The sequence below is a fragment of the Myotis daubentonii genome, chromosome 1 (assembly GCF_963259705.1).
Source record: "Myotis daubentonii chromosome 1, mMyoDau2.1, whole genome shotgun sequence".
Taxonomy (NCBI): Eukaryota; Metazoa; Chordata; class Mammalia; order Chiroptera; family Vespertilionidae; genus Myotis; species Myotis daubentonii.
Window position 1 is genome coordinate 19,512,231 of NC_081840.1, and position 19,486 is coordinate 19,531,716.

A 19,486-nucleotide genomic window follows, 5' to 3' on the forward strand; every position below is an offset into this window, starting at 1 on the left:
GCAGCCATAACTGCTCGCTCCGCCCGCCCTGTAGATCCCCCGGGGACCCGCCCCGCCCAAGCCCTGCGCAGAACCATTTGCCGGATAGCCTCAGGCAAAGGCTAGATTAGCACCGCCCTAGAGATCCAGCACAGAAGCTCTCCCACTGCAGACACAGCTGACTCTCATAGCCAGTTAGCCCGGAGGTCAAATCATCCCCGGTATTGCCGATATCAATCAAGGCTTAAAGGCAACAAGACTGCGCACAAAGACCACTAGGGGGTGTACCAAGAAAGCATAAAAAATGCGGAGACAAAGAAACAGGACAAAACTGTCAATGGAGGATATTGAGTTCAGAATCACACTTTTAAGGTCTCTTAAAAACTGTCTAGAAGCCGCCGATAAATGTAGTGAGATCCTCAAGAAATCTAATGAGACCCTAGATGTTGTGATAAAGAACCAACTAGAAATTAAGCATACACTGACTGAAATAAAGAATATTATACAGACACCCAACAGCAGACCAGAGGAGCACAAGAATCAAGTCAAAGATTCGAAATGCGAAGAAGCAAAAAACACCCAACCGGAAAAGCATAATGAAAAAAGAATCCGAAAATACGAAGATAGTGTAAGGAGCCTCTGGGACAGCTTCAAGCGCACCAACATCAGAATTATAGGGGTGCCAGAAGATGAGAGAGAGCAAGATATTGAAAACTTATTTGAAGAAATAATGACAGAAAACTTCCCCCACCTGGTGAAAGAAATAGACTTACAGGTCCAGGAAGCGCAGAGAACCCCAAACAAAAGGAATCCAAAGAGGACCACACCAAGACACATCATCATTAAAATGCCAAGAGCAAAAGACAAAGAGAGAATCTTAAAAGCAGCAAGAGAAAGAAACCCAGTTACCTACAAGGGAATACCCATATGACTGTCACCTGATTTCTCAACAGAAACTTTGCAGGCCAGAAGGGAATGGCAAGAAATATTCAAAGTGATGAATACCAAAAACCTACAACCAAGATTACTTTATCCAGCAAAGCTATCATTCAGAACAGAAGGTCAGATAAACAGCTTCACAGATAAGGAAAAGCTAAAGGAGTTCATCACCACCAAACCAGCATTATATGAAATGCTGAGAGGTATCCTTTAAGAAGAGGAAGAAGAAAAAGGTAAAGATAAAAATTATGAACAACAAATATGCATCTATCAACAAGTGAATCTAAGAATCAAGTGAATAAATAATCTGGTGATCATAATAGAATCAGGGACATAGAAAGGGAATGGACTGACTATTCTTGGGGGGAAAAGGGGTGTGGGAGATGTGAAAAGAGACTGGACAATAATCGTGCACCGATGGATGAGGACAGTGGGTGGGGAGTGAGGGCGGAGGGTGGGGTGGGAGCTGGGAGGATGGGGGGGGGGGGAAAGAGGAACAAATGTAATAATCTGAACAATAAAGATTCAATTAAAAAAAAAAAAAAGAGCTCCTGTCAGCTCTCTGGGGCGGCCTGTGTGGACAGCAACAGCAAAATCAAGAAGAGAAATTAAGCCTATTTCAGCCAAATAGCCAGTTTCTAAGAACCCAACAGGGCATGACTTATTTTAAAAAGCATATCCATACAACTGGCATCCAGCCAGAATGGCATGGGCCTCTGTGATGGTTTTGACCAAAGAACGGCATATAAAGTAGCCAACCAGCAATAACAGTAACAACAGCAATAACAGTAACAACAGCAATAACAGTAAGAACTTACTGTAATTTAACCTTGTTTTCTCGTGCAGCTCCCTGGAGAGTGTCTAGTCTATAATTGACTCTTTATTTTCCATCCCTGTAGATATCTCTACTATTCTCCTTCAGACTTCCTCTAGGCTCTCTACGTCCTCCAAACATGGTGAAAAGACACCAGGGTGATTGTATCTACTAAAGAATTTGTCTGGCCTGGCCCGTGTCGCTCAGTGGTTGAGCATCAAGAGGTCATTGGTTCAATTCCCAGTCAGGGTACATGTTCAGGTTGCGGGCTCGATCCCCAGTATAGGGCATGCAGGAGGCAGCTGATGCATGTTGACGTTTCTCTCTCATCAATGTTTCTATCTCTCCCTCTCCCTTCCACTCTCTCTAAAATCAATAAAAACATATTTAAAAAAAAAAAAAAAAGAATTTGTCACATGAATTTGGCAATGTAGCAGGATACAAAATTAACCCCAAGAAATCTGAGGCATTTCTATACACCAATAGTGAACTTTCAGAAAGAGAGATTATAAAAAAAGAATTTGTCTGGTCTTTGTCCCTGGTTGCTGGGAGAGAACCTCTAACTCCTTGGAATTTCCCAGTGATAGGAGTACCTTAGATCTTCATGCCTTGCCCCTTGGATCACACCGGAGTTTGTACTGAGTGACTCAGGATAAGGGGGGATACCCACCCCATCTGTCTGGGGGGGGGGGGGCTGGAGGTTAAGTTCAATCCTGCCAGTGTAATGACCCCTGACAGAAACTCTGAACATTGAAGCCCGTGCACACACTGCTGCGCCGAAAGGGTGCTGGGTGCTGAGTCCATGGGAGGGGACAGGGAAGCTCTGCACCAGGGCCCTCCCCATCACCCCCTTATACAGCTCTTCATTTGGCTGGTGCTGACTTGTATCCTTTATAATAAAACTGTAATCACAAATGTAGTGACTTCCTGAGTTCTGTGAGTCATTCGGGCAAATTGTTCAATCTGAAGGGCCGGGGAAGCCTCTAAATTTGTAGTCAGCTGGTTGGAACCACGGGTGGCCTGGGGACCTCCAAACCTGCAGCTTGAGTCTCATGGGGAACCATGACCTTAAGCCTGCGGGATCTGCAGTAACTGAGTGGTCAGTGCCAGATTTGCACTGTGAAGTGTAGTAGTCCAAATCCATCCTGTCTTAGGTCCCCGGGGACATGCTGAATTCAGTCTGCATTTTCCAGGATTTTTTGTCTCCCTTACCCATCCACTCCCCCACTTCCACTGAAAACCCCATGTCCTCCAAAATCAGGGTATTTGAGACCCAAGGAGCAAGTGTGACCGTATCTACAGCACTGTGGGATAGAAACAGAGAATGGACCACCCCTCAGCAGCTGTGTGACTTCAGGCAAATTACTAAACCTCTCTGCGCTCAGTTCCCATCTCTGGAAGATGAGGCCAATGACCCCTCTTCCTGATGCAACAATTCAATGATGGAACTTATTTACACATGGAAGACACTCAATAATCACCAACCTGCTCCTCTCCTATTTTCAAACTCTCCCATACCCCAAACTCTCCTAGCCTCTCTACTCTCCCTGGATATCTGTTCTGGGTGCTGGGTCCACTGGCAACATGCTTATGTTTTATATCCCAGGCCAGTAGGAAGCCAACCATTAAACCAAAAGTAAAAAGCAAGTAACCATTAACTTGAATAAAAAAAACATATTTACTTCAGTGGCTATAAAAGACACCATAAAATATAATATCCAGTATGTATCCTCATGATGAGCAACAGATTTTGCAAATTATTCTCTCAGGCCCCTGGGCACATCCAACTAGTCACTAAGAACAATGAATTCTTTCAGGAAATAAAGTGATTGCGACTCATCTGTGGTCAGTGGGAAATCTGCTTGTTGTATTATGAATAATGCGAACAGAAAATAAGACGCGAATTTGGGGGTTTTCTGCCCCTTCGATGGGGTGAATTAAATACAGTTCCTGTCCTTGAACAAGGGTGCTCAGTAAGAGCTAGGGCCTAATGAATCTGGTGTGACCCTGTGGACAGGGCAAAGAGAGGGAATCTGTCTCCAGGCAGCTCAGAGACCATGCTCCCCTCCAGCAAATTCAAACTTCTTGCAAGTCAAATGTGCCAGTGTGGGTGGGACTCATGGTCCACCCTGACACAGGAGGAATTAACGAAAGTGGGGAGACATCCGACCCAACAGCACCTGGAAAACACACAGGGACAGCAGTTAAAGCAGGTGCCCTGGAAACAGGAGCAGATGTTCGTTCTGGGAGAGGGGCAGACTGGCCACAGGCAATAAGGTAAAGCACAGGGTCCAGACAGGTGACAAGCGGGTTCCAGAGTGGAACCCTAGCCCCAGTAAGTGAGGTTCAGATTACAGTCTCCAGGACTGGGGGCATCACACGATGAACCATAGGGCTAAGTCAGGAAGCAATTATTAGAACAAGGCAGGTGCCCAGTGAGAACCCAGGGGTTTCAGCTGAGCCTCTGAATTCCTGGCCTTGGGCTTCTTACCAGCTCCAATGAGGTCTAAGTCTTGGAGGATGAGAGAAACGTACAAGAAGCAGGAAGTGGCCCCACAGTGGCAAACTGGCGATGCAGAGGCAAGAAGCCAGGCAGAACACAATGGCATGTGGTGTCTAGGTCTGCTCCTGCTTAATGGCCAAAGTGGATTCACTCCCACCTAGACTAAAAATCCCACCGAGCAAGACCTGAGGGGTTTCTTTACCCAAGGAGGTCCCCAGTACAGCAGTGAACCCATGGCTGTGGCACAGCCTACCTTGGAGACCAAGCCACACGCTAAGGGGCGACACCTGTGGGGAGTGTGAGGCCAAGGAGAGGGAACCTGTCTCAAGCAAGTTCAGAGACCCTGCTCCCCTCCAGCAGAATCAAACTTCCTACAAGTTAATGTGCCCTATGTGGGATTCATGGGCCACCCTGACACAGGAAGGGCTAATGGAAGTGGAGGGACATCCCACCCAACAGCACACTCCAGGACTCAGAAAGCAGATTGTGTGCCATCTCCCTGGATAAGGAGATAAACTACTGCATGGTCAGCTTGTGGTTCAGACAGGGCTGTGGTGGGACAGGAATCCCAGAGGTGGAGTAAGGTGGTGCCACAGTGACCTCAGGACTCCAGACCACCGTGTGGCAGAAACAGGGCAACTGGTAGAGTAACGGCTGAGTGGAAAGACCCCGTGCCCACCATAGAGTCACACTGGAAAAAGGAAGGGGATAGAAAGTCCACTCAGTATGGAGCAGGCAACAGCCAGCAAAGCAGGGCCAAGACCCAGCTGGCCAGCCTCAGCCCCTTCACACGCAAAATGAGTTCATGGAGGCTGATCTGCCACAGGCTGATGGTCTCACTGAAGGAGATCTGGGACCTTCTGAAGAATGAACAGGTGTTCTTCTTGTTGTGCCTGCAGGAGGAGCAAGAAGAAAGGAGAGAAGAGAGTTAAAGAGGAAAGAGACACTCAGGATCATTTAGAAAAACATAAGAGAGTGGCTTTGCCAAGTCACCAGCTCCCTGCCCCAATGGACGAATCCTGGTCACGGATCAGACCATTGCCCAAGCAGAGACCAGAGGAACTCAACTATTCCTAGGAGTTTTCCAGATAAGTAGGATAAGCAGGGGCAGCTGTCTCATGGGGCATCGAAAGCATAGTGGACCCACCAAGTACAATGTTTCAATGCTTCCATTTTTCCAAAAGCAGAGTTAATATTTATCAAACCAAGAATCCCCCAAACTCAAATATAAAAGCTTTCCCACACTTCTGAAGGTCAGAGTCACCTGAAAACCTGGTCAGGTGGTCCTAGGAGGCTGAAGCCATTATGGATGCAGCCCAGCTCAATCCCTCTGCACCAGCAAAAGGGCACGATGAAAACTGGTGTTTCTGATGATGACCTATTCACAACTTCGTTTTCGGGGCCCGCGAAGGAAGAATGAATCATGTTCAGCCCTTTCCGTGTACAGCCTATGTTGCTATAATCTAATGTGATATTTGATAGTGGGTACATGATATATGTGGTCAACTCTCCCTTCACCAAATAGTTGGCTAAAATGACCCTTCCCCTGCCTGAGATGGATGGGCTGGGAGTTGACCATAGTCAAGGCCTCCCCTCTCAGGTGAGAACATTACACACACGAGCCTCCCCGTGTATTTGCCACCCTCAGGTAGAGGGGCCTAGAACTCTCACTCCTCTGCTGCTACCTCCCTGAGAAAGTCCCCTTCCCTTCCTCATCAACACCCCAAGGATTATGAGGCATCTGAAAAGGTCTGAGATCACCCTGGCCGGTGTTTCTCAGTGAAGGATCGTGGTTCAATTCCTGGTCAAGGGCACATACCCAGGTTGAAGGTTCCATCCCTGGTCCAGATCGGGGTACATGTGGGAGGCAACCAATCGATGTGTCTCTCTTTTATCTATTTTTCTTTCTCTCTGGGTCTCCCCCACCCTTCCACTCTCTCTAAAAATCAATGGAAAAAATATCCTCTGATGAGGATTAAATGAATGAATGAATGAATCTGAGATCCTGAGCGGACCTAGAGCCTGCTGGCAACACTTTCCTGAGTCACAGCACACCTGCAGGGGAAAGAACACTGGCCTCACTGCCCGGCCAATCCTGGGGAAGCAGGTCCTGGAACCAGACTGAGATGGGATGTGCACCTGATCCCAAGCCCAGGGGACACCTGGATGGGACTAAGACTTTCAGAAAATATTTCAAACTTTACTGAGGGTAAGAATCGCCTGAAAAGCTTGACCAAGAGGGTGAGGTCCCAGAAACCACCATTTTAGCAAGTGCAGGTGGCTCTCTGGACTACCCAAAACACTGCCCTGAAGCATCAGCCAGTTCACTGGGGCTGTTCTCAGCCCCTAACTCCCTGCAGGGAGACCTAGAGATTGAGACACTGGGGCAAGGCCCTAGGAGCTTCTAGGAGAAAGTGGAGGTGAGCAGGACTCCTGGGGTAGGCCAAGGAACTGGAGGGGAGGAGAGGACAGAGCCCGCACTCACATGGCTAGCGCTCTGACACAGCAACGTGACATGTTGAGGAAGGAGCTGGCACTGGCACGGGTGCCCAGGGTGGCCTCAATGCCTCGCAGTAGGTCATTGGTCTTGAAGATGAGCAGCATCTGGCGTGGCACACGGTTGAGGAGCTGGCTGATCTGGGGGAGGTAGGTGGCTGCGTTGTTGCGGATCTCGGTGTTCTAAAGCAGCAATAGGGAGACAGCAGTGGTTGGTGTGGGAAGTGGAGCCCAGGATGGCCAGTATCCAAGCCCATGACCTGAGGGCCTGCAAGGAAGCTCCAGGAGGGAGCTTCAAGCACAGCTGCCTTGGTAACACTAGAAACCCTCCCCAAAGGGAAGCTTAGCACAAGGAGCTTTGACAAACCATGATGGGACATCTTACCCCAACTTCTGGCCAAGCACTGGACCCAGTACCAGAGCATATCAATGGAGACCACAGGCACTTCTGCTGCCTCTGCTGTCCTAGCTCCCCACAGCCAAGGTCACCGTACCCATCCCCCAAGCCTCCAAACCAGTACCAACTGGAAATCTACCTCCCACCAACCATTTGATGAGGGTAGAGTGTGCCAGCCTCTAAGCCCAGGGGTCCATTCTGGAGTTACTCTCCAAGGCTTCTTCACTGGCCACCAACTTCAGGCCAGGCCTGGAAGGAGCTCTAGAAGCTGGTACTGCTGAGTCATGTCCCCCATCCCTCAGCCCAGCCCAGGATGGTGCATTTCATCAGTCTGAGCTCCTGACTCAAACCCAGCTCCAAAGTTGTGCCCATGCCCTGCATGACTCTGCACCCCAGCCAGAGTCCCTGCCACCCACACAGTCATGCCTATCACTGCCCTCCACTCGGGAGCCAGTCTCAGCCCATCCAGTGCCCAAGGTCCTAATGCCCCAGAACAGGATCCAGGGCTCGCTAGCCCTTACCCCATTCTGGTGTGTAATTTGGGATCTGACTTCCCACCCTTCCCTGTCCCAAGCTTCACATGGCTCTTGGCAGATAAGTGCCCTCAACCAGAGTCCTGAGTATGACAGTGAGGCTCTGACCCCTCCTCAGTTTCCAGAGAAACGACAATGACAATAATGATGGTGACAATGACAAGAGCCAACACATACAGTGCATTCACCCAGTAAGCTGGGCACTTTGAAAATGCTTACATGTATTAACTCATTGAATCCTCACAACACCCCTATCAGGCAAGGGAATGACCCCCTCTGAGAGGGAAACTGAGACACTGAGAAATTAAGTAACTTGCCCAAGATCCACAGCTAATAAGTGGTGAGTCAGAATTCAAACTCAGGCAGTCCAGCTCCCGAGCCCATGCCGTCATAACCAGGCTATACTGCCTCTCACTCACTGTGGACTCTGTGAGCCTGGGCAAGTCCTTTCACCTCTTCCAAGCAGTGTCCCCACCTAAACGCTGGAGTGCTCATATCCTCTGTGCCTGCCTCTCAGCAATACCAAGAGGGCATCAGAGATAAGGCACGGAGAGGTGCTCAGTGCCAACCGCAGTCACGAGGGGCCCGGCAGTGCTGCCAAAAACCTCCCCGCCTGGCCGCTCTCTGCAGCAGAAGCGGAACTCTCTGCCCTTTCAGGAACACGTGTGCACTGCTGATAACCAAGCTGCTGTGAAACTCTAAATGTCCCTCAGGCAGGAGCTATCAGACTGGAACATCGCACCGCGCAGCCAGACACCAAGAGGCTGTCTGCCTGCCGCCACCTCCCATCACAGCTGCGGGTCACCCAGGAGGGCTAAGGCCTCATCTAAGCCTGCTCACCACAGGGATCCCCCTCTCACCAAGGGAGGGACTGGCCCCACGAGAGCCCCTGCAGCCAAATGAAGGCACCTGCGCCCATCCAGACTACCCCGCAGCAGGGGTCACAGCCTTCAACCTGGACACATCCTGATGGCGGGTGTCCGCAGAAGGCCCCAATGGGTGCCTATCTGACAGCCACCCATCTCACATTCCCCTTTGTTAAAAAGGACCCCATTTTTGTTCATTTGACCCCTTGGGTCATTGCTCCTCAGGAAGGCAGAGCTCCTCCCTAGCTCCTGATCATTGGCTGATCTCAGCCAATACTGGCTCTGAGCTCAATGTGATATGTGACATGATTTTGGCCAATAAGACACAAGGGGGAGTCTTTTGAAGGACTTCTGGGGAAGGTTTCCTTGCTCTTAAGTAGCAATATGTGAGAAGAAATAGCCCTCATTCTCACTTCTGGACACCAAGGAATTAAGATGCACAGCTTGGACCTGCCACAGTCATCTCGGAATGATGAGAGAAAAACCAAGAGAATCACAGAGGAGTCAGCCCAGAGCCCTGAGACTGTGACCTACTCAACCAACCTGGACCCACCCACCTCCAGGCTGCTTGTCATGGAGAGAGCAAATGCCTAATTGTTTAAGCTACTTGTGGTTGAAAAAAACATCTTCCTTGACACATGTTGGAGGTTCCCTAATTCTAAATAAGACTAGGACTCAGAAAACTGAGCTCTCACATCTCAGAGTCTGGGCTGGCCTGGAGTGGCTATGTTTTTCCTCTACCTGGGTTTTTGTTCAAAGTAAGCAAATGGAGTACACGTCTCCACAATCTACACAAACGCCTCTCTACTGGAACTGGTCCCTGAACCGCAGAGACCTTATAAAGAGATGCACCAGCTGGACATGGCTCAGTGGTTGAGAATCGACCTACGAACCAGGAGGTCAAGGTTCGATTCCCAGACAGGGCACATGCCCGGGTTACGGGCTCGATCCCCATTGTGGGGCAGCGTGCAAAAGGCAGCCAATCAATGATTCTCTCTCATCATTGATATTTCTATCTCTCCCCCCCTCTCTTCCTCTCTGAAATCAATAAAAATATTTTTAAGAGAGTGGCACCAGACAGGATGCCTGCCTTTCAGGTACTTACCAACTAGTCAGAGTCCATATAAGTATACAAATAGCTAACTCTGAGACACAGTATAAGCTGCTGGCACATGAGCGATCCAAGTATTAAGGGATCACTTTTGGCAAAAGCATGAGGAGAGGCCTCCAGGGCTGGTGCGATGGACTGAATTGTGCCTCCCACCAAATCCCTAAGATGAAGTTCTAACGCCAGTGTGACTAGTCAGAGACAGGGCCTTTAAAGAGGTAATTAAAGTTAAGTGAATTCATAAAGGGGACCCTAATTCGATAGGACTGATGTCCTTTCCAAAAGAGGAAGAGAGATCAGGAGTGTGTACACACAAAAGAAAGGCCATGTGAGGATACAATGAGAAGGCAGCCATCTGCAAGCCAGGAAGAGAGCCCTCACCAGAAACTAATCCTGATGATACTCTGATATTGGACTTTGAGCTCCAGAACTGTGAGAAAATAAATTTCTACTGTTAAGACATCTGGTTGGTGGTATTCTATTATGGCAACCCAAGCAGGCTAGTACACTAGCATTTATGCTGGGCCTTTATGAATGAATAACAAATGAAAAAATAAAATTCAAACTTAGTTAATAAAAACAGATATCATTTACTGAGTACCTACTTGTGCCATGTGATCTTGTCCATTCTGTGACGTTAAATACCATCTATGTGCTAAGGACTCACAAATGTATTATCTCGAGCTTTGACCTCTTCTTTGAGCTCCAGGCTTAACTGCCCACCTCTATCTGAATGCTCAAGAGAATTACTGATAGACTACTCGTACCCTCACCCCAAATATGTCCTTCCCAACATCTTCCCTATGTCAGGAGGTGACACCACTCTCCACATCCTGTAATTTACCCCAAGAAGCTATGAGACCACTTTTCATCCTCTCTACATCCAAGCAAACAGAAAAGCCGCTCAGTCTTAAGTCCAAAATGCAATCTGGTTCCATCTGCTTCTCTCCACCTCCATTGCCATGAGTGTAGTCTGAGCCCCCAGCACCTCTCCAATGTGAAGTTCTGCCCCAGCCTCCTAATTAATAACCCCATTGCTCATCTTGCCCCACTCCAGAGAGATACTTAAAATAGCAAATCTGAGCAGATCCTTTTCCTGCTTAAAACCTGTCAAAGGCTTTGCTCTGTACTGAGAATTAATCTGAACTTTTTTCTATGGCTTATAGGCCCTGAACAATGCTCCCTCTGCCCAGTGCTCCAAATTCTTCTCATTCCATCATCCACTCACCACACTCCAGACTACACCAAACTCTCCTTTCCCCAGGCCATCGTAGCGCAGTATGTGCCCTCTGCCTGGGATGCTTTCTCCAAGCTCTTCCTGTGGCCAGTGCCTTCCTTGTCCTTTGGGCTCAGCTTAAAAGTCAACTCCTCAAAGATCTCTTCTCTGAGCACCCAACTGACAGCTCCCCATCACAAGCTTGTTTCCTCCCTGATACCTCCAGCCTGCAATTATTCCATTTACCTGCTTGTTCACTTGTTTACTGTCTGTCTCCCTCAACCACAGTACAAATTACAAAGACAGACTGCTCATCACTGGATGTGCAGCTCCAAGTCCAGTACCCAGCAAAAACCTATGTTTGCTCAATGAAGGCACTTAGGAGCTACGGAGAGGCACTCTCCAGGCATTATCAGTAAAGCAGAAATTATCCTCCCTATTCAACCAAGAAGGGAGACTATCGCTCTTCTTCTGAGGTGACCAGCTTTAAAGTTGTGTAGGCCTAGGGCAGCTGGTGGTCATCTTTGCCACCACACTTGCTTGGGAGTGATGTCAACTTAGAAGAAAACAGAACCAAGAGATGGCAATGGGGGGCCTCTTTGGTGACATTGTTTGACACATTGGATCCAGCCATTCCTAAAACCACCTACTACAAGGCAGCTTACAGGGGACACCCCCCCCCCCGCCCAAGGCTCCAAGAGGTGACAAAAACTATCCAGGGTCATGCCACCAGGAAGAGCAGTGCTGGAACTAGAACCCAGGTCTTTCTAACTGCACAAACAGGATCCCGCCCCTTGTGGTAAGCCTGAGCACATCCCCACAAAACTGCACAAATCTAATAAACTGACAGACTGGGAATACAGAAGTCCACTCCATAACAGATTGAGAAACTAGGGATGGAGGGAGCTCTGAACCAGGAAGAAGGAGTGGCCACATACTAGTAAGTCCCTGTGATAGGGGCAGAAGTGAAAATGGATTGGTCTCAGCCCAGACACCATGGAACTATTGTCTGGATCTGATGAAGAAATGAACTACAAAGAAAAACAAAAAAGGTATTTCATTAAAAACTCTGTGTTATAAAAAAAAAAAAAAAAAAAAAAAAAAAGCCCTGACCAGTTTGGCTCAGTGGATAGAGCGTCGGCCTGCAGACTGAGGGGTCCCAGGTTCGATTCCAGTCAAGGGCATGTACCTTGGTTGCGGGCACATCCCCAGTAGGAGGTGTGCAGGAGGCAGCTGAATTGATGTTTCTCTCTCATCGATGTTTCTAACTTTCTATCCCTCTCCCTTCTTCTCTGTAAAAAAATCAATAAAATATATTTTAAAAAAAACACAAAACTCCGTGTTCCTCCAAGTCCTTACTCTCTGTGTGCAGACAGTGAAACCACCACAAGGGAGGTCTGGTGGGGCAGGGCCTCAGTCAGCCCTGCCTCCAGCCTCCTCCACCCACCTAAGACTGACATAGGATGAGAAACCAAGATGGCGGCATAGGTAAACACCGGAAATTGCTGCCTCCCACAACAAATTCAAAAACACAACTAAAAGACAAAATGGACATCATCCAGAACTACAGGAAGGCTGGATGAATGGAAATTCTACAACTAGAAGGAAAGAGAAAAGCACACTGAGACTCAGAGGAGCTGCAGAGGTGGAGTGCAGAGGTACGGAGGCGCACTCGGCAAGGGCTGGCGACTGAGGACGCAGCTGTCTTTTTGAATCGGGAGGGAGTCACAAGTCTCCAACTGCTCTGAACTCCAGTTCCGGCTGAGTCTCTGGGGACCCGGACTCGTGTGGGGAGAGACTGGACGGTCTGGCAGCAAGCAGAACTTGGAACTTGAGGGCAGCTTTCTCTCGGAGGTGCTTGCAGCAATTACTGGGACACTGAGACGCAGGGGCCCCTTAGGGCAGGGCTGAGGATCAGCCATAGCTGCTTGCTCCGCCCTGTTGATCCCCTGAGACCCCGCCCAACCCAAGCTGCAGCAGAGGCTTTTGCATATGAATGCCCTGGCCCTTTGCAATCTGAAAATTACCTAACAAATTGCAGCTGGGCCAGACAGACCCAGAACTTCCAAAAGAAGGCCCAAGGTCCCACAGCAGCTTGCATTGCTTCACTGCTGGGCCTCATCTGGGCACCTCCAAACCCCAAACAAAGAAGGGAAATCTGCAGATCTCTTCGTAGCTCCTTCTGGGTAGCCTCAGGCAGAGGCTAAATTAGCACCTCCTTAGATCCAAGAGCCAGTGTACCCAGTGGTCAGAGTGGGACCATCCAGATTACAACTCCTCAGATCCATAAGAGACACACTCAGGGGGCAGACTCAGTGAGCACCAAAGCCCCACTGAAGCAAGTCTTGCCCCATAAGGGTGTCTTCAGCACAGAAGTTCTCCCACCGTAGACACAGCTGATTCTCAGAGCCAATTGGCCTGGAGGTCAATTCCTCCCAGTGATACCTACAACAATCAAGGCTTAACTACAACAAGACTGTGCACAAAGCTCAAAAAGGGGTGCACCAAGAGTGTCCACCTCAGGTAATTGGGGAGGCTGAGCCACTGGGCTCTATAGGACACCTAGCACACAAAGCCACTCTACCAACACAGGGAAGCATAAAAAATGCGGAGACAAACAGGACACAAATGACAGAAATGGAGGAAAGCAAACTACTGGATATAGAGTTCAAAACCACACTTTTAAGGTTTTTCAAGAACTTTCTAGAAGCCGCCAATAAATTTAGTAAGACCCTCAAAAAGTCTGGTGAGACCGCCGATAAATGTAGTGAGACCCTCAAGAAATCTAATGAGACCCTCAAGGTTATGAAAAAGGACCAACTAGAAATTAAGCATACACTGACTGAAATAAAGGATACTATGCAGAGTTCCAACAGCAGACCAGAGGATTGCAAGAATCAAGTCAAAGATTTGAAATACAAAGGAGCAAAAAACACCCAACCGGAAAAGCAAAATGAAAAAAGAATCCAAATATATGAAGATAGTATAAGGAGCCTATGGGACAGCTTCAAGCGCACCAACATCCACATTATAGGGGTGCCAGAAGAAGAGAGAGAGCAAGATATTGAAAACCTATTTGAAGAAATAATGACAGAAAACTTCCCCTACCTGGTGAAAGAAATAGACTTACAAGTCCAGAAAGCGCAGAGAACCCCAAACAAAAGGAATCCAAAGAGGACCACACCAAGACACATCATAATTAAAATGCCAAGAGCAAAAGACAAAGAGAGAATCTTAAAAGCAGCAAGAGAAAGACAGTCAGTTACCTACAAAGGAGTACCCATAGGACTGTCAGCTGATTTCTTAACAGAAACTTTGCACGCCAGAGGGAGTGGCAAGAAATATTCAAAGTGATGAATACCAAGAACCTACAACCAAGATTACTTTATCCAGCAAAGCTATCATTCAGAACAGAAGGTCAGATAAACAGCTTCACAGATAAGGAAAAGCTAAAGGAGTTCATCACCACCAAACCAGTATTATATGAAATGCTGAAAGGTATCCTTTAAGAAGAGGAAGAAGAAGCAAAAGGTAAAGATACAAATTATGAACAACAAATACACATATATCAACAAGTGAATCTAAAAATCAAGTGAATAAATAATCTGATGAACAGAATAAACTGGTCATTATAATAGAATCAGGAGCATAGAAAGGGAGTGGACTATTATTGGGGGGAAAGGGGTGTGGGGGATGCGGGAAGAGACTGGACAAAAATCGTGCACCTATGGATGAGGACAGTGGCGGGGGGGGGCGGAGAGGGGGGTGGGAACCGGGTGGAGGGGAGCTATGGGGGGGAAAAAAAGAGGAACAACTGTAATAATCTGAACAATAAAGATTTAATTTAAAAAAAAAAAAGACTGATACACGAGCAATGGGACAAGTAGCACCACATGAGAACTAAAGCGCTCTCCCCAGTAGGCTGCTCCAGAGGGACCACACAATGGGAGACAGTACCCAGGAGGAGACAGCAGACTTATTTATCAGATAGTCCCTGGGGATTCCCAGAAGTCCTGGAGAGAACTTTGTGGAAGCCTGAAATCTTGTGTGAGTAGGTCGGAGAAAAAGCGGCAGAAGTCTAGTCACATGGTTAACGTGCCCTGTTTCGTACTCCAGGTGGTTAAGGGCAAGAGTGGGATGTAGCTCTCTTGCCCTCCTCCATCCAGGGATGCTATTTCTCCACCCCTTCCTCCTTCTTATCCAATGTATCTCCAATTCTGCTCACCCTCCCAACCCCCACAGCCCATTAGACAGAACCTCAGACCTTGGATAGGAAGAGGTCCAAAGGCCATCCTGGTCCAGCCCCTTGTATGCAGGAGAGGGCAGGGCCAGGAGGGGGCACCTACCTCAGAGGCGGTGATTGGAGCTTGGCTGATGCCCCTGTTGACGGAGTTCCACGAGCGGGCTGTCAGCATGCAAGCAAGCAAGGGGTAGAAGTCGCCAGCTCCCAGACGGAGGCAATACTTCTTCACCTTCTCCATGTCAGTCCAGATCAGCGACTGCCAGAGGTGGCAGTAGTCCAGGCGGAACTCTTCCGTGAGCACCTACAGTGGGGGCGACCATGGCCAGACTTGAGCCTCCTCTCCCCATCCAGACCTAGTCCCTGGCTGGAGTGGCCACCGTGAGGGGGGATGGATGAAGACAGTGGCTCCTGCACAACATCTGCTTTCCCCCAAAAGTCAGTCCAAGTCCAAAGCTACTATTTGGCCAGCCTCCATCCTAAGTGGCAGAAATTACATTCCCCGCCTCCGGCCTAGTTAGATGTGGCCCTGGGCCTGGGCTCTGACCTACAGAATGTGGCAGAAGCTCTACTCCCAGCTTGGCCCATGCATTCTCCTCCGAGCCCTTACCCCTCTGGGTACAGATGGTGAAACCACCCGAGGGAGGCCTGGGGTCAGAGCCTTAGTCAGCCCCTACTTTCGGCCTCCTCCACCCACCCAAGACTGACACATGAGCAAGCATTACACACCTGCTGTGTCTGGGCCACCATTTGTTCGGGGGCTGCTTGTGACAGCAGCTGGCCTACCTTAAACTAACATACCCAACGTCACTGAGCCTTTCAAAGGGGGCCAAGATTTTGGGATGTGGAATTAGAACTCTGAGGGAAGGGGCTGAGGACCAGGAGACTATAGAGACAGCCTCCCCAACGACCATCTGTCTCTTAGAATAATACCTGGTCCCGCGGCCCCGGAACGGGGGCACCCGGGGGTCCTTCGGCCCCCGCACCAGGGCTTCGCTACCCCCCCACCCCCCGTGTCCAAGCTGGACCACGCGGACGCCTGGCTCCTCCAGAAGGCTCACGAGACAGCCTTCCTCTCCTGGTTTCGAAATGGCCTCCTGGCATCCAGCATCGGGGTCATCTCCTTCATGCAGAGTGACATGGGTCGGGAAGCTGCCTATGGTGAGTGCAGACCCCCACTCTTGCTCCCACCAGGGAGTGTGGATGCCCCCACCCCGACACTGGCTTCTTCCTGCTGGGTGGCCTGTGCGTGGTGTGGGGCGGTGCTTCCTATGTGGTGGGCCTGGCATCGCTGCGGGGACCTAAGCAGCTCTCGCTGGGGGGTGCGGCTGCAGGCATGGGTGCCGTGCTGGCCGCGGGCCTGCTCTGGGCCTGTGCTGTCAGCCTCTACATGGGCCAGCTGGAGCTGGACGTGGAACTGGTGCCTGAGGACGATGGCACGGCCGTTGCGGAAGGCCCGGACGAAGTGGGACGACCACCGCTGGAGTGAGTAGCAGGGCCCAGGGGAAGGACCAAGGACCTGAGGCCGCTTCAGACTGGCCAGGGTCCAAGGACCAGGACATTAAAACCTGACCCTTCCCTCTAAAAAAAACAAACAAAAAACCTGGGTCCCATGATTGCCAGTGAACTTCCCAACTTCCAGGCGGGGCTCGTGGCTCATCAGAGCCAGCTCTGCATCCCAAGTCCAGGGGATAGAGTTTCTATCAGTTCCCAGACCCCTTTCATGCTACACGGCACCTAGTCACTAGGGCTGAATTACCTCTCCCTAGCAAGTCCCAGCTCCCATCGCAGGGTCTGGGCTGGCCTGGGCCTCCCTGGGAAACAAGGTTGTTGTACAGCAGACAAAGCAATTTCACCTATCTGGGCACATTCCCATGTCCTCCTTACAGCGTCCCGTTAAGGAGGCATTCCCAGCCTCACCTCACCGAGGAAAAAGCTGAGGCGCAGAGTATATGACTGGGACTTGCACAAATGACAGCTCTAGGGCTAGGGGGGGCCTCTCCGTTACCTTAGCCATCTGACTCCTGTTTCTGTGGCCCATTGGGGAGTTCAGTGGACTCTCAGCCCAGGCAGGACTAGACCCTGCGGCTGGCTGGGTGGGAAAGGCCTGTCCTACCTGGTAGAGCCCATGATCCAACAGGACAATCTCCACCTTTCCCGTGTCCGGGCCCTTGCGCACCAGCACGTTGCCCGGGTGGGGGTCGCAGTGCACGAAGCCGTTGACAAAGATCATTTCACTGTATATCTTGCCCAAGTGGCGTGAGATCTGGAAGAGAAGGGTGTTGGGTGGGCACTGATGCGCATTAACACCTGTCTCAGAGACATCTACTCTGGCCCCTCAGCCTGGCCACTTTCAAGAGGAAGGCCAGGGGGACCAAGTGGGTCTGATCAGTCCTGGTGAAAGTGATGGCTCGACATTGCCAAGTTCTTGAGTGTAAGCTAGAAGCTAAATTCTCATCCAGTTCTTTTTAACATTAGCTGCACATCAGAGTCACTTGGAACCCAGAAATGTTGGGAGTGGTACCCAGGCATCAGTATTTTATTTTAAGTTCCCCTGGTGATTTCAATACATGGCAAAGTAGAAAAACCACTGTGTCTAGTTTTTCTGATGGCTGTAACACCCCCCTCCTACACCCGCCCCTCCACTCTTCCCTGACTTTTCTCTTCCCTGTTTCTCTTATTAGTCCCTCTTCACTTTTTCCCCAAAGTTGAATATGGGCTGGAAAGCTGGGTTGGAGGAGTTAGTCCATCTGCCCCCCCCACAAAGAGTAAGGCTAAGGGACTGAGGACCAGGAATAGGTGACCCCACCCGCTCCTAGCCAGTCCCAGGAGGACCCAGAATCACACACCCTTCTCCCCTCTCTCTGCAGGCCCCTTTCATCACACCCCTCCCTGTCAGAGCCCAATGCTGATCTGATTTATGATGTCTGCACAGAAGAAATGACACTGGAAAGGCCGTTTAAATCATCCTGTCACTGCTGCTTTCCCTGCCGAGGCAGTCTTCTTATCTCTACTCTCTTTTTATTAAAGCTAAAAGCCTCTTCCCAGCTAGAAAACAGCTGCTGAATAGAGCCAGACCTGGGCCCATGGATGGTGTGCTGATGGGTTTCCATGGACAAAGAGATGCTCCACCCAGACACCTGACGCCCCAGGACACACTGCCCTTGGCATTTCTCTCAGCCTCAGCTGGACCCCATGGTCACGAACAAGCACATCCCAGCCAGAGGAGAGGAGCTGGGCTCATCAGGTGGGGAACACAGGATTAGGGTTTTAAGATAAAGACTCAACTGCTTTCCTTGACCTACAAAGTCTTACATGATCAAGTCCAGCCTCCCTCCCTGGTTTCATCTTGCACATTGACACTCCAGCCATATTTGCTTTCTTGCTCCTCTCCAAAGGTCCCCATGCCTTCCTACCTCAGGGCCTTTGCACGTGATAGTCCCTCAGCCAGAAGCATCCTTCCCCTCTCCCCTTCACCTGGTTCACTCCTCTCTTTCTTCCCATCCAAGCTCAGCATCACCTCCCTGGGGAAAACTTCCCTGATCTCCCAGACTCGATGAGGTTCTCCTACCATAAACTCTCACAAAATGGTATACTTTACTTTCACAGCACTATTTATGTCACTATTTGATTACTGACCACCTAGCGCTCTATCATAAGCTCCAAAGGTGGCAGGGACTGGCTCTATTTTGTTAAACAGGTATATTGCAGTGTAATTTACATATGATACACTGGTTCTATTATGCATCTACTTGCCTGTAACAGTCCAAACATGTGAATATAGGACTCTGTCTTCAACATAAATGAGACCTTTGTTTCTCTGGGTTTTTTGAGATGCCGTGGTTCCTGCCTCTGATGCTCACCCTGACCCCATTGATCTCCTCGGAATCCTAGTCGATTACAATTGGTCCCAAAATAAATCAAGAATAGTGCTACTTTAGTAACCATAGCTACCATCCTTATTAAAAATCCCCAAAAGAAAGTACAATTATGCCCATTTTGCAGATGAGAAACAGAGACACATCCAGGTTTAACTTCCCCAGAGCTACATGGCTAGAAAGGAATAGAGCCAGGATTCAAACCAGGTGTGAGCCCACAGCCTTCTTATAACTATTATTTCTACCTTGTGCTGTCGGCCTCTACATGGGCCAGCTGGGATGTAGCTCTCTTGCCCTCCTCCCGGGCACGACATTCATGTACTAGGGGCACGGGGAGTCCCTCAGCCCAGCCTGCGCCCTCTCGCAGTCCAGGACCGCTCAGAGGATGTCCACCTGCAAACTTAGGCCCGATCCCCCCACAAGGGGATCGGGCCTAAGCCAGCAGTCAGACATCTCTCTCGCAGTCCAGGACCCCTAGCTCCTTACCACCACTGCTACACTCGCCAGCCGTGAGCCC

At 49.7% G+C, this 19,486-nt stretch overlaps 1 protein-coding gene across 7 annotated transcripts in view; it reads right to left on the bottom strand.

Annotated features, from left to right (window-relative positions):
• Positions 1-3,390: 3,390 nt before the first annotated feature.
• ADCK1 (aarF domain containing kinase 1) overlaps positions 3,391-19,486 on the bottom strand; it is a 115,411-nt gene continuing 99,315 nt past the window's right edge. For 6 of the 7 annotated variants that reach the window (XM_059689212.1, XM_059689257.1, XM_059689231.1 and 3 more), the window contains 4 exons: positions 17,208-17,357; positions 15,198-15,395; positions 6,721-6,914; positions 3,391-5,128 (listed from right to left, as the gene is read on the bottom strand). In XM_059689212.1, coding sequence (XP_059545195.1) covers positions 4,957-5,128; positions 6,721-6,914; positions 15,198-15,395; positions 17,208-17,357 — 714 coding nt within the window. In that variant the 3' untranslated portion in view covers positions 3,391-4,956. The remainder of the gene's footprint in view (positions 5,129-6,720; positions 6,915-15,197; positions 15,396-17,207; positions 17,358-19,486) is intronic. The other variant, XM_059689247.1, reaches the window with a different exon arrangement.